The sequence below is a fragment of the Pristis pectinata genome, chromosome 16 (genome assembly GCF_009764475.1).
Source record: "Pristis pectinata isolate sPriPec2 chromosome 16, sPriPec2.1.pri, whole genome shotgun sequence".
NCBI lineage: Eukaryota > Metazoa > Chordata > Chondrichthyes > Rhinopristiformes > Pristidae > Pristis > Pristis pectinata.
In genome coordinates this window covers 44170249-44183675 of record NC_067420.1, presented here as the reverse complement: position 1 = coordinate 44183675, position 13427 = coordinate 44170249, and the positions used below count along the sequence as shown (strand labels likewise).

The 13427-nt window shown below is 50.9% G+C and overlaps 2 protein-coding genes across 5 annotated transcripts in view; one reads left to right on the top strand and one right to left on the bottom strand.

Annotated features, from left to right (window-relative positions):
- Positions 1-12863, top strand: part of LOC127579083 (potassium voltage-gated channel subfamily KQT member 2) — an 86435-nt gene extending 73572 nt beyond the window's left edge. For 3 of the 4 annotated variants that reach the window (XM_052031719.1, XM_052031718.1, XM_052031717.1), the window contains 4 exons: positions 478-586; positions 1402-1533; positions 7913-8036; positions 8900-12863. In XM_052031719.1, coding sequence (XP_051887679.1) covers positions 478-586; positions 1402-1533; positions 7913-8036; positions 8900-9649 — 1115 coding nt within the window. In that variant the 3' untranslated portion in view covers positions 9650-12863. Of the gene's footprint in view, positions 1-477; positions 587-1401; positions 1534-5281; positions 5384-7912; positions 8037-8899 lie in introns of all 4 variants that reach the window. The other variant, XM_052031720.1, reaches the window with a different exon arrangement.
- LOC127579057 (DENN domain-containing protein 3-like) overlaps positions 1-13427 on the bottom strand; it is a 743140-nt gene that overhangs the window by 198550 nt on the left and 531163 nt on the right. The window lies entirely within an intron of this gene.

Here is a 13427-nt window from a genome sequence, read left to right as displayed (position 1 = left end):
GGCAGCGGGACACGGGAACTTCCACAGAGAGCTGGGCAGTGGGACACGGGAACTTCCACAGAGAGCTGGGCAGTGGGACACTTGGGAACTTCCACAGAGAGCTGGACAGAGCAGCCCCAGGCTGTGTTCCGCGAATCTTTGCCGTCTCTGGAGCAGGATTCAAAGTCCAGGCTCCGCTTGAGAGCTGGAGTTGCTGAAGCAGGTGAAGAATTCAGGCCTGAAATGATAGCTTTGAAGAACGAAGGGATTCGGGGGGGGGGGGGGTGGTTACTGGCAGGTAGAGAAGCCTGGGTCCGGCCATGGTGTCACTGGGTGTCGGAACAAGTTCGAGGGGCTGAATGGCCTCCTCCTGTGGCTGTGGTTTTGTGGAGGGAGGGGAGAGTGTTGCTGATGATGAAGAGGACCGCCCCAGAGGTAGCAGCACTGTCCGAGACCCCTGGGTCCGCGTTTTCCACATGCTTGCTGTGTGTGTTTCAGACCAAGGCAGCCTGCCCGAGGAACTCATCCCAGACAACAGGAGCTACCAGTGTGAGTTTGTCACGGATGACCTCACCCCCGGACTGAAAATTTCTATCAGAGCGTTGTGGTAAGACTTGGTTTGAGGACTCCACGTTATCTTGGACCCGAGGGATGGGTTTTGGGGATGGATTCTGTGGCTGACCCTGGGGGCTGACTGCTGGTCTCTCGCTCTTCTGGTGGAAGGTTCAGGTGACTAGAGGTTGAAGCCTGGTCAGCAGACCCTTGCAGGCTTGTTCTTGTGGGAGGAGTGGGTGGGACCAAGTGGGTGGGCACTGTGGTTGGCATGGACTTGTTGGGCCGAAGGGTCTGTATCTGTGCTGCATTGCTCTGACTCATAGTCCCATTGTGGATTCCAAACCCAGCCTTCACCCTCCCCTCCATCCCCCCCTCCCCTCCCCTCCATCCCCTAACCTCCATCCCCTGCTAATTGAGCGTGGGCCAGCAGCTCCCAGCCTCTTGATCCGGGCCAATCCCTGATCAGCCTCCAGTGGCCCCACACTTCTCAACCGGGGTCCTGTTGTAGGTCACCTGAAGCCCACAGATGGAGACCCTCCACTGCCTCTGCACCTTCCTGGGCTGAAGGAGTTGGAGATCAGCAGGGGAGGAGGGAGGGGACATTTGGGTCAGTACTTGGGGCACGGGGGGGGGTGGGGGTTGGGGTTGGAGATAATTGGGGGTTCCAGGGAAGCCCCAGCACCCAATCATTGGCCAGTTCCCAGTGCCGCCTTTCATTGTCGAGTAGTTGGCCCGCTGTCAAGAAGGTTAAAGCTGCTCCACAGAATTCCTCACAGTCCAGCCAGACCCAAAACATTGGGACACCGGCTCCCTCTTCTCTCCGGTCCTGTCTCCTTGCCTCTAACAATCCGGAAACTTCCTTTGCAGCATTATGCGATTTCTTGTTTCCAAGCGGAAGTTTAAGGAAAGCTTGCGGCCTTACGACGTGATGGATGTGATCGAGCAGTACTCCGCTGGACACTTGGACATGCTGTCCAGGATCAAAAACCTGCAGTCCAGGCAAGTGGCCTCCCTCACTTCCTGCTTCCTGCCCCCCTCCATCCTCGCGCTGTGGGTGACAGTCGCCTGGGCAGCACCGCACAGCCAACACTTGTCTCAGCCAACAGCCGGCTGACAGCACATAGTGTGGCCAACTCTGTCTGTCCTTCCAGACGGCAAGGTTTGGAAAGTGCGGCAGCACAGTGCTCGGGTCATCTGACCGGCATTGAGGAGGATTAAAGCCGCAGTCCTCGCCCAGTCTGGTCTGTATCCCACTCCGAATCCACAGGCTCACAGATAGGGAAGGTTTAGAGGGATATGGGCAGGTAAATGGGACCAACTCAGGTAGGCACTTTGTTTGGCATGGATGAGCTGGGCTGAGGGGCTTTTTTCCATGCTGTATGACTCTGAGTAGTTCATTCCATCTCAGTTGCCCTCTGACGTGGCCCAGGAGACAGTTGGGGATGGGCAACAGATGCCTCACCAGCCCTGTAAACCCTTCCTTTGAAAGATTAGGCTGGGTTTAGAGATGAGATGGGAGGTGAGCACATAACCCTTCTGACCTTGGGGAGCCAAAGCCCCCAGTGCACTATCCACCATGGAGCGGTGCAGACTTGCTGTGCATGGTTTGACAGCTGTGGCCCTGCCCTGCACCAGCAACTCCCCTACAAAAGCCCCTCAATGACGTAAAACCATGTGGGACCTTCTGAGGGCAAGTCGCTTGTAGTTGGAGAGGTGATATTTGGGGAGTAGTCCTGGCCGGACTGTGATTCCCAGAGGGTGTTCCCAACTCCTGCCAGGATCTGGGCAGCCTTTGTGACAGTGGATTGCTGGGGTCAGACAGTATCATGAAGTCACTAGGGTATCGGGGGCAGGAAACTGTGAGGCAGGCAGAGGGTCACTGGTCCCACTGCTGCGGGCAGTCTCCATGCAGTGGGACTTGTCTCCCCGACCAGATTCACCATAAATGTGGCCATGATGCTTGGGCAAGTTGATATAGAATGTTTAATATATTTTCAGTCAGTGGTAAATATCCCCTCCCCTACCCTCTATGCATGCACACACACGGACACAGGGTCTTTAATCACTCAGACCCTCTGTACCCTGTTGCACTGGTTGTGGAAGAGTTCAGAGGAATGATCATGGTCTACACTGAGAACAGACCCTCGCTCTAAAATAACAAACCAGAGGAAAGAGTGAGAGATGTCAAGTTGGGAATGATTCCTTTCGGTGAGTTGGGAGAGATTCACTGGGTAAAACCAAAAGCAAAGTAGAGAAAGAATGGAAAGGAAGCTGAAATAGTCATCAGGCGACCTTGAACTTTCAAGACCAGATTAGGGAACTTTTAATAAAATTGGGTTTTCTGGTTAGCAGGAGGAAGCCATTCAACACTCCCATTCCGCCCCACCTTTCAGTGGGTTCCTGGCTGCTCAGTGACCTAACCACATACCCACCTTTGACCTTCACACTTTGGTTAACAAAACCTCTCAATCTTGGAATGAAATGTGTCACTGACTCAACACCAGTTGCAGTTAGTGTGAGGGAATTCCAGTTCTGGGCTTCCTCACAAACGGAACCAGCATCCTTTCACTTACATCCAACCTTTCAGGAAGGCTTCTGATGTCCCTCAGTTTTCTCTCCCAGAGAAGAGCCCCAGCTTGTTCAATATTTGCTGATTGTTGGAAGCTGACAGTTCTGATCTGATCTTCTCCTTGGAACAAAAGGTTTCAGTACCTCCTCTGGTACCTTGTATTCTGGTGCAAACTAAAAGCTGCTGAGCTTCATTGATATGGTGAATGAGAGGGCCAAGCTGTGGCCAGTGCAGTTTAGTGTAAGGAATTGTGAGGACATTCCCTGTGGATGTTAGAAAGGTTGATCAGAGAGAGTTGTAATTGGTACAATGCCTAGCTCCCCAGAGATTGGTGGAGCTAAGTACGGAAATCACTAAATATTCTTGGGTATGTACAAAACAGAATTAAAAATATTAACAGAACGTTGGCCCTTCTCCTGAGGGGTCTGAGCAAGTTGTTTTAAAGCTGTAGAGAGTTCTGGTTAGACCCCATCAGGATCATTGCATTGGGTGTGGGCACCCTGCCACAGGATGGAGGGGACTGGAAGTGGAGGTGCCCATGCAGTCACCGGGACTGAAATGGTTAATTTGTGAGGACAGATTGCAAGCAGTAGGCTTGTAATCACTGGAACATGGAGATTAAAAAGTGAATTACCGAGGTACTTAAGGTGATTAAAGGATTTGGTAGGATATATATAGGGAACAGGTGGGGGGCAGTCCAAAATCACATGACTGACCCTTAAAACCAGAGGCCTGCAGTTGAGGATTGGTGGGAGGAAGTTCTTTATGCAGAGGGTTCTGTCCCCCAGAAAGTTGCAGAGGCCGAAAATGACCAAACTGAGATTGAGGGGTAAGGGGATGGTGGGGAATGGACCCAAGGCAGGTTAACAGAGCCAATGTCTGCCATAATCCAAGTCAAAGAAGGAATAGTCCCAATGGGCTGAATGGCCTCCTCCTGTTCCATTGTTCCGTGGTAGAGGACATACATATCTGTAGTTGTCACCTGTTCCTCCACCTCAGAGCTGCCCAATGCTGGTGTTGAGACAGATTCTCCCGTGGGGAACATTCGGAACATCAAACAGCAGAGAGAAGTCGGAGGCGAGAGGCACTGAGGACACCCGACTTGTAACGATTCAGTTTGGAGAGAGCTCCAACTGATTTCTGCCCACCGTCAGGTTAGCTGGGCCAGTGTCACGTGCAGAGAAGGCAAGTTCGAAGCTCGGAAATCCTACCAGCCTTGTCTGAGTCCTATTGTCAATGCAGAACCCTGTATCTTTTTGTGAAGTTTGAAGCGACACTGATCGATTTCTCTAACAAGATTGAAACAATACTTCCAGATCTGGACTCTTGCAAAAGTTCGGCCATTTTCACATTTCGGTTCTCCAGTGCCTGTTAACGATATAATTTTTTTTTTGATTCAGATTAGTTCATTGTCATATAAACCAGGGTGCAATGAAATTCCTCAGAGAGTAAACAGTGTACATGATAATAAATACAGTGACGAGTTTAAAACAGCAGAACGGAGCAGAGACTGTAGTGCAGTCTGAGGTAGTGTAACAAGAAATGCTAACGTGACAATAACAGAATAACTGAGAAAGGGAGAATTAAGAGAATGTGTCAGCACCACCGGGAAGGGGATGTGCAAGAGGTAACTGGTTCCGAAGCGCTGGAGCGCGAGGCTTACAGCTGTTAGCTCTGAGCCAGGGCTAGGTGATACAGCCTGGAGCACACTGGTTTATTCGAGGAAATGATGCTGTAATCACCAGCAAACTGCAGCTGATCACATTGTGGAGGCCTTGTCCTTTACCCCTGAGATGAGCAACCGTTAAGTTGTGCCCTTCGGTTTACGCTTACTCCTTGACTCATGGCATTTGCCCACAGGTGAATGTTCTCTGATTGAACAGGAGCAAAGATAGATAGTGCTGGAGCAGGGGGGTGTAACAATTTGAAGCCGGTGGTTTGGGGCTGCCTTGTTGATCTTCTCTGGAAGCTGACCCACCCGCCCTGTTTCTGGAGAAAGCCAACAAGAGAACCTCTCACTGACAAGTGGCCCCTATAACCCATCCTCCCCACCAGCCCTTGGCCTGCCCGCCATGTCGATTGGTTGTTACTCTGACTGTGATGATACGAATTCCTCCTGTCTCCTCGTGTTGCCTCATTAAGCATTTTGCTGGTTTTCTCTCTTATTTACTCTGCCAGGATAGATATGATTGTGGGCCCCCCACCCCCTTCAACTCCCCGGCATAAGAAGCTTAAAGGAGTCCTCACCACTTCCAAAGATTCAATCCAATATTCTCCTAGGTTAGGATTCATCAATAGAATGATTCTTTCTTTTTACTCAAGAATTATTTATTCAAACAGCCAAACCCCTTCTACAGGAATAAGTATACAGATACTTAACAAAAATAGTAAATTCTATTCAAAATATCTTAATTGTTTTAAATTTAAGATCCACGCAGCACTGGCTTGGTGATGTGTGAGGGTCTGGGGTGAGGGATAGTTGGAGAGGTGACTGATGAAGGGGTTTAGCTGCGAATGCTTGCACTGTGCTGCAGAAAACAGCCAAAGCTTTTTGCTTTCTTTCAAGCGATTGGGAATGTTTGTGATCCTGGTGTCAGGAGCTGAACAAGAACCAAAACCTGTCAGAGCTTTGATGTTGCTGAATGACGTTTGCATGACAGCATGCCACTGAGTGGAGCATGGAATGACCACGAGGCAAGGGCACTGGGAGCTGTGTCAGTCACTTTCATCCAAAGGCCCAAGCATGCTGAAGCTTGCATTGGACAAATGATGGACCGCCAAAATTAACATCTGTCAAAGACCTTGGACAAAGGAACATGAGAGTATTCCCAGGGCAGAGGGGACCAGTCTACCCAATCGCTGGATCCCATCCAACACTGCCCTGCATGGAAATGTACTTGGAGAGCAGCTCCTGGGTTGGACCGGATTCTAATCAGCTGTTTGAGGTGTTTGAGTGACATAGGTTTGCTCCTGGTGGATTGAAGTTTCAACCTTGTGGTCAGACCATTTGCAGTCTCTCTGTAATGCTGCAGTCCTTCAGAATCTGAATACTGCTCCACGCCTGCACCCCTCCCTGCCTCTGCACATCCCTTAATTCCAGCCTTCGTTCTCTAAACCTCTGGGACCCTTCTCGTGCTCTGTAAAACTGTCCCTTTATTGGCTACAGCCTGTACCTGCTCCTGTGGCGAGCCTGTAAAACATTTCTCCATTGAGAGTGCTTTATCAAAGCAAGTGTGGTTCCTTCCTGAGCCAGCACTGATGAAAACACAAGCTACGATTTCACAGAACCCCCTCCATGCTGAGGTCCTGTACTACACCCCTCCCCCTTCTCCCTACATAGCCCAGGCCCTGGTTTTCTCTCACCTTCCAGGATGTGCTTCCGTTGTAGTTCGGGGACGGGATTCTACCTGCTGGTGTCAGTTCTCACACTGCCAGTCCCTTCCAACTTGGCTCCCTCATGTGTGCACCCAACATGCCCAACAGCAGTTGTCCTGCCCAGCTGTTACTCCAGCTGTGCGATCTCAGGTAGTGTATGCATTTCCCTTCCCACCCCCTGTCTGACCCTGAGCTGGAATCATTCTGTGCAGTGCACTGGGACAGTGCAACAGTTTACACACCACCTACTGTCTGTGGAGACCTGGGCCCCAGTCCAACCTCACCGACGGGATGGTGCCTTCCCTCCCTCTGGGTGTAAGCTTTGGACCCCTGTGTTCATCCACACACTAAATACATTTCCCACTCCTTGTCCCTTGGCACACCACATGCCACAAGGTCTAGGAATTAAATCTGGAGGCTGACACTGAGGCACATCGGTGGGTGAGGACGGAGACTGCTCTGGCTTGTGCTGACGGTGCCTGGCACTAAAGTTAGTCCTGATGCAGGGTCTGAAACATTGACCATCCCTCTGCCTTCACAGATGCTGCCTGACCCACTGAGTTCCTCCAGCAGTTTGTCTTTTGCACCGAATTTACAAAATTTTACTTGGGTTGGGCTTCGCAATCACCGGCAGAACTTTGCCACGCTCAGTGCTGAATGTTTTGACTGGTGTCCTGTCCTTCCTGCTCTCCATTTGCTCCTCTGGGTCAGCGTGGTGCTGTTGTACTGTCTCTGCAGATTATAATTGCCATCACCCTTGGCTGAATGTGGAATACTCTGTATAAACCTTGGCTGATGCAAGTTTGGCAATCCAGTGCTCTGTGCTTGGTGTCTCTGGGTGAGACCGAGATGCTAAAAAACCTCGCTCCCCTCTCTCTGAGATCACCTTTCACTTCAGTATGTTTATATTCATTAAATCTGTTACACCAGGGGCTGGGAAGATAATAATCTCCCTTGCAGTGGGTCATTGAGTGCCAACCTTTGCCCAGCTTCAGGGCTATGCCTTGTTTTGGAAGACAATTGCCCTTGCCATCAGCTGCTGCCCCTGTATAAACATCTCAATTGCTAGCTCTTCATCACTGTGTATTTAATTTTTTGTCTGTTGGTTCCAATTACCTGCATGTCTCTGCAATTGCATCACTGGGGAATGTCTTTCTGAGAAATGCTGTTCAGATCTATTTCAGGCTTTTGCTTAACCATTTCCTCCCTCTTCACAAAAAGAAAGAAAATTATCCACTTATCCTTTCCTTAAAAAGAAATCTTTTCTCTTCAGACAAATCTTTCTCTTCAAAGAGCTCCAATAACCTTTAACCCGTTGCCTTGCATCACCTGACTCTAACCTCTGCTAGTCATTGGGATAGTTCTGCTGGGCCAAGGGCTGGTTTACATTCTAATCTTTTACCTGAGCTGTCTGTGTATCCCCCCCCACGGTAGAGTCGACCAAATCGTCGGCCGAGGTCCCCAGATTCAGGAGAAAGACCGCTCCAAGGTTCCAGCGGAGACAGAGATTGCAGAGGATCCCAGTATGATGGGGCGGCTGGGCAAGATGGAGCAACAGGTAAAGATCGACGCCTTGCATGGAGTGCGGTCTGGAGAACGTGGACCTCTCCTCCAACAAGTTCAAAATCTGTCAGCCGATACCTGGAGCGTGAACTGGGATGGGATCTGGTCACAGTACAGAGACAGGCCACTCAGCCCCACTGGTCCTTGCTGGGTGGAGCTCTGTAGCATTAGATTCAGGATCAGAAGGGATGGTCTGTCACTGCATTAAGAGATTCCCTTTTCCCTGGGTGGATTTAGGTGTGTACCTTGTTGAAGGTACTGCTGATGAGTTAAGCTTGGGGGTTAACTTTATGCAGGGTGGTGGAGGTTTGACTTCTAACGTGTACAAAGTGTATTAGGTAGTGGCTCTGCATTGCAGCTGGTTCTGAAGTTCACTTCCGTGGAAGTTGGTGAGCATGTGTGGACGTGACGGTAGGGACACTTCCACCCCATGGTACCTGAGCCGCCCAGAGCTGCTGTTTGTGTCTGTGGGGGTGAGCGGTGAACCCGCTGCCTCATTCCCCCTCTGGCTGGACTTCTTGAACATCTGTAGGACACAAAGTGGGGGGGGGGGGAGTTCACCGCCCCTGTTCCCTGACTAAAGGGGAGAGAGAGCTCAGGGAGGGGCAGGCACTGTTGGTCGGGGAAACTAGTTAATGGGCTGGTTGTTGGGTGGCTGGTGACTAGTTAATGGGCTGGTTGTTGGGTGGCTGGTTAGGGGAGACTAGTTAATGGGTTGGTTGTTGGGGCAGATGGTTAGGGGAGACTAGTTAATGGGCTGGTTGTTAGGTGGCTGGTAACTAGTTAATGGGCTGGTTGTTGGGCAGCTGGTCAGTGGTGACTGGGTGGGCACGTGTGACCAGGCTCTCTGTGATGCAGGTGCACTCCATGGAGAAGAAGCTGGATTTCCTGGTCAACATTTACATGCAGCAGATGGGAATCCCACAGTCGGAGACCCAGGCTTACTTCATTTCCAAAGAGCCGGACCCTGCCCCACCGTACCACAGCCCGGTGGACAACCTGGAACTCTGTGAGAAGAACACCAATGCCAACAAGCCGACCTGCTCGTGCACGGCACACAGGTCCTTCCCCGGGCACGGAGGGACAACCCAGGGCTGCCCACCCTGCACCTCCTTCCACCAACACACGGCCAACGGGCTCAGCCGACACAGCCACGGGGCACTGACCTTCGTCACCTCTCCCATGGGCGACGGCGCGGCCTTCGTCAGGATTCCGCCGCCGCCGCCCTCCTCCTCCCACGACAGGATGTCCAGCCATGGTGGGACCGGCCGGGGGGCTTCGGAGTACGGGCGGCACGAGGACCACGCCTCCAAGCACCTGGATGCGGCGCTGAAAGAGAGGGACAGTGACACGTCCATCTCCATCCCCTCCGTGGACCACGAGGAGCTGGAGCGCTCCTACAGTGGCTTCAGCATCTCACAATCCAAGGACAACCTGGAGAGCGCCAGTAACGCCCCTTACCCCGGGATCGCGCCCTGGTCCAAGGTCAGACTCTACATCGCCGAAGGAGAAAGTGACACTGACTCAGAAGCATGCACCCCCTGTGGCCCCCCAAGGTCTACCACCAGTGACGGGGCCCACTGCGATTTTGCATGGATTTCAAAATAAACAAGAGGGCATGGTTCATCATGGGGGAGTGAGTCTGCAGTGGTGTGAGGGTGGGGAACCACTCTTACTGCTGCAAGGTTGAGGGACAGTACCATAAGTCCCGGTCACACGTCACAGCCTCCTCCCCATCCATCGATCACCCAGGGGCCGGATCGGGTTCTCAATGGATTCCCCACGGAACAAGCCGCCCTGCCCTACCCCCCCCCCCCCCCCCCCCCCCCCGTCTCCCGTCCCATCAACCGCTCCCATTGCACCGGGTCCCCAGTGCGCAGAGAAGGCACCTTCCACCCACCGTCCTCGCCCCAGGCGTCCGACCAATGAATGTACCTTCGGCACCTCCTCACTGCCGCGCGGAGGTGTGGAAGTAAGGGAATAAACTCCACAGAGAACAGCGGTGGGGCTTCTGGGGAGTTCTGAAAGCATGGATCAATTCAAGAGCTAAAGGTAGGGGGAGGGAACTGGAGCTGGATTGGAGGATTTTCCCGGAAAGAGGAATTGAGGGAGAAGAGGTGGTGAAGCAGCCATCTACCCCTGTGTTACTGCCCTCCTGGGTATCTTTGACCTTAATCATGTTTAACATTAATTATGCTTTATCATAAAATGCTTTGGTTACCATAGTTGAAGGTTGGGGAGATAAGATGCTGGGTACAACTCTGTTGCTCAGGCTGCCTTCTCCTGGTGAGACGGACTGGACCTGTCCATGTGATCGCTCTTCCTGTTGAATCCCAGGTGTTAATGAATGTCTGGAGTAGGCCTCATGTCCACTCTGTCCGGAGTCTAATTCTTACCTGGCCCATTAATCTGTGAGGAACACTGGATTAACCCCCTGTTTTTGTCTCTGAGCTGTCCTGTTATGTCTCAGTTCCCTGCCCTGACAGCCTTGGCTCCCTAGTAAGGGTACTTGACCCTGAATCAATTCCACCAATGGCTGGCTATCTCAGCTGGGCTGACTGTTTGTTCCAAGGTTGTGAGTTCGATTCCCACATGGGACACACCTCTTTTGCAACATCCTCTTCAATGTAATCTTGAACATTTTTGATTTGTACTCATTGCTGCGTCGCTCTGAAAATAGCAGTACTGAGGGAGTGCGGCACTGTCAGAGGGGCTGTCTCTTAGAGCAGGCATTAAACTGAAGCCCCAGTAGCTCTCCAGGTTCCCACCATACTGTTTCAAAGATGAACCAGGGAAACCCTCAGCCAACATATTTATCCCAGCACTACAGTCCTTACACCGATCGTTCTGGTTGTTGTCACTCTGCTGTCTCTGGCAGCTGTACTGGTCCTACATTACAACCTTGCCAACATTTTAAGAAGACCTCCACTGGCTGTCGAGGGCTGTGGGATGTCCTGAGGTCCGAGCAGCACTTTCTAAATGAGAGTCTTGCTTTCATCTTGGAAGCTAAGCCTGGTTTGGTTCCAAGTCCTCCTGTAGACTCCAGGGATGGTGTCCCCAGCTGGGTCTGTCACCATTCAACTTTCCACTGCCAAGCACCTCACTCCCCCTCACCCACTGGCCCATCCTCTGAGCACACCGCCTTCCCACAACCAATTGCAGATGGCCTCTTTGTCAACCAGACACCTTGACTGTGGCCCAGACTTTGATTCCCCCCCACTTCCAGTCTTCAATAGTTTTGCATCCAAAAGAAAATGTTCAAAGCAGATAGAACTTCATTTTACTGCCCTTGCTGGCCCTTCACTGATGTACAAGTCTGAGAGACTGATCCTCAACTTCTGGGAATTTCAGACCACTGACTGAACACAGGGCAGTCACAGCTTTGCACATTTACATTGTGCCTTTTCTTAAACCGAAGCCTTGCACTTTGCATGGGTCAACGGACTCTCCTGAATAATTAGCACGAACTCTTTTAGAGGAACTCCCTTGATTTAACACTGTGAAGTTGGGAACTAGTTTACAGTTATCCCTTATTTTTTCTGTGCCATAACCAGTGTACACGAGGCTTTGTTAACCGATATCCATAGGAATTCCTGTGGCCTGATCATCAAGAGTGCGTCCACCTCTTGCCCTGGTCCCAACACTCCACTGGGATCTTACAACAACAGTTTGCCTTTATATAGCATCCTTAATGTAGTACAACATTCCAAGGTGTTTCACAGGCACAGAGCCAGCATTGACTCATTGGGCCAAGTGGCCTCGCTGTGCTGTGAGAAAACCAAACAATGGGTATTAGAGGCTTCCCCAATGTAGCAGCTCAGGCCGTCTGAGGTGGGTGAGGAACCCCCGGATTTTACCTCAGTGCCCAACAACATACACTATGTAAGTTATAAGTCAGGTGACAAATGATTGTGAGAACAGTGAACATGTTGCTGATCCTCGCCCCGGTGTAGTTCCCATGATCCCGGTGTCCGTGACTGATAAGTTTACCATGGGAATACTGATGAGGAACTACCTTCCGCTCACCAAGCTCAACCGTGAAGGAGGGTGTTCCCTGTGTCTGTCATTACCCTGGATCTGTAACCAATCAAGGTCTCCGATTCTGGCCTTTTAACTATCGGTGAGCTAACTTGCTTCACCAGGGGAGATGTGCCTACCAAGGCCCTGTGTTCACGGTGGTTTAATCACAGCTCTGCCCACTGGAGATGTGGAATTCTGGTCTGCCATGGCAGCTGGGGGCGTCAAATTCAGTTCATTAAATAAATTTGGAGTTTTTTTTAAAGAAAAATCAACATTAGTAATATCTCCTTCCATGGTCTGGTCTTCATATCCGTCCTGGGCCTCCAAACAGTTGACTCTAAGCTGCCCTCTGAAATGACCCGGGTAGTGTGCTGGCACTACCAGCAATCCGGTGATTGAATAAATGACACCACAGCTCCCTTCCTAAACCTCTCCACGTCTCGCTTCCATAAAACCTGTAATTTTCACCAAACCTTTAGTGTGACTCTGTGTTTGGTGTTCAGTCCCATGAAGCACCTTGGGATGACGGACGAGGTGGTAGGTGTCGGTTGTTGCTGACAGTAACCTGTTTGCTCATGGGTTTGTGTGTGTCATGTTGTTGATATGGGGCCTTCAGTTACTCTGGCCCATGGCTGGCAGATGCCTTGAGTGAATTGTTCCAAGGGTTTGATATACGGGCTGGTGACTAGTTGTCAGCAAGGTGTCAAAACAGGGCAGCACCCGTCTGCTGATCTCACAGGTCTTTATTGATGCTTCACAGGGCTGTCTGACACATTATACACACTACACACACACCACGCAGACATAACCACACCACACAGACATAAACGCGCGCACACACACACACACGCACACACACACACACACGCCACTCAAACACTACACATAAACAGGCAAGTGCCTCACTCTCTCCACTTCAGTTAGTTCAAAAATATTTAATTTTTCATCTCAGATTTTCCCAGAATTGATGACAGAGTTCTCAGTGGAATCAGTCTCTCTCCGCAGCTGCTGCCTGACCTCCTGAGTGTTTCCAGCCTTACCTGTACTTGCCACCTGTAACCCCTAACCTCCCGATCCGATTCCGTTCTATAACCCACACCTGCGTATTTGTTAACCCATGTGTACATTTCCCGAATCCCTCAATGAGAGTCCACCCTGTAACACTCTCCCAGGGATCTGTTATCCCAAATCTTAATCACCTGTATTAGTTCCAAGCCTAGAACTCCCTCCCAGGTACTGTTGTTTGATATAAATCCCTGAGCTCCTCAATTAGTTTCCAGCCTGAAACTTGCCTTGGGCTATCTTTTATTCCATATATAAACCTCTCCGTTCCCTCAACCTCTTGATTAGATTCCAGCATACAACT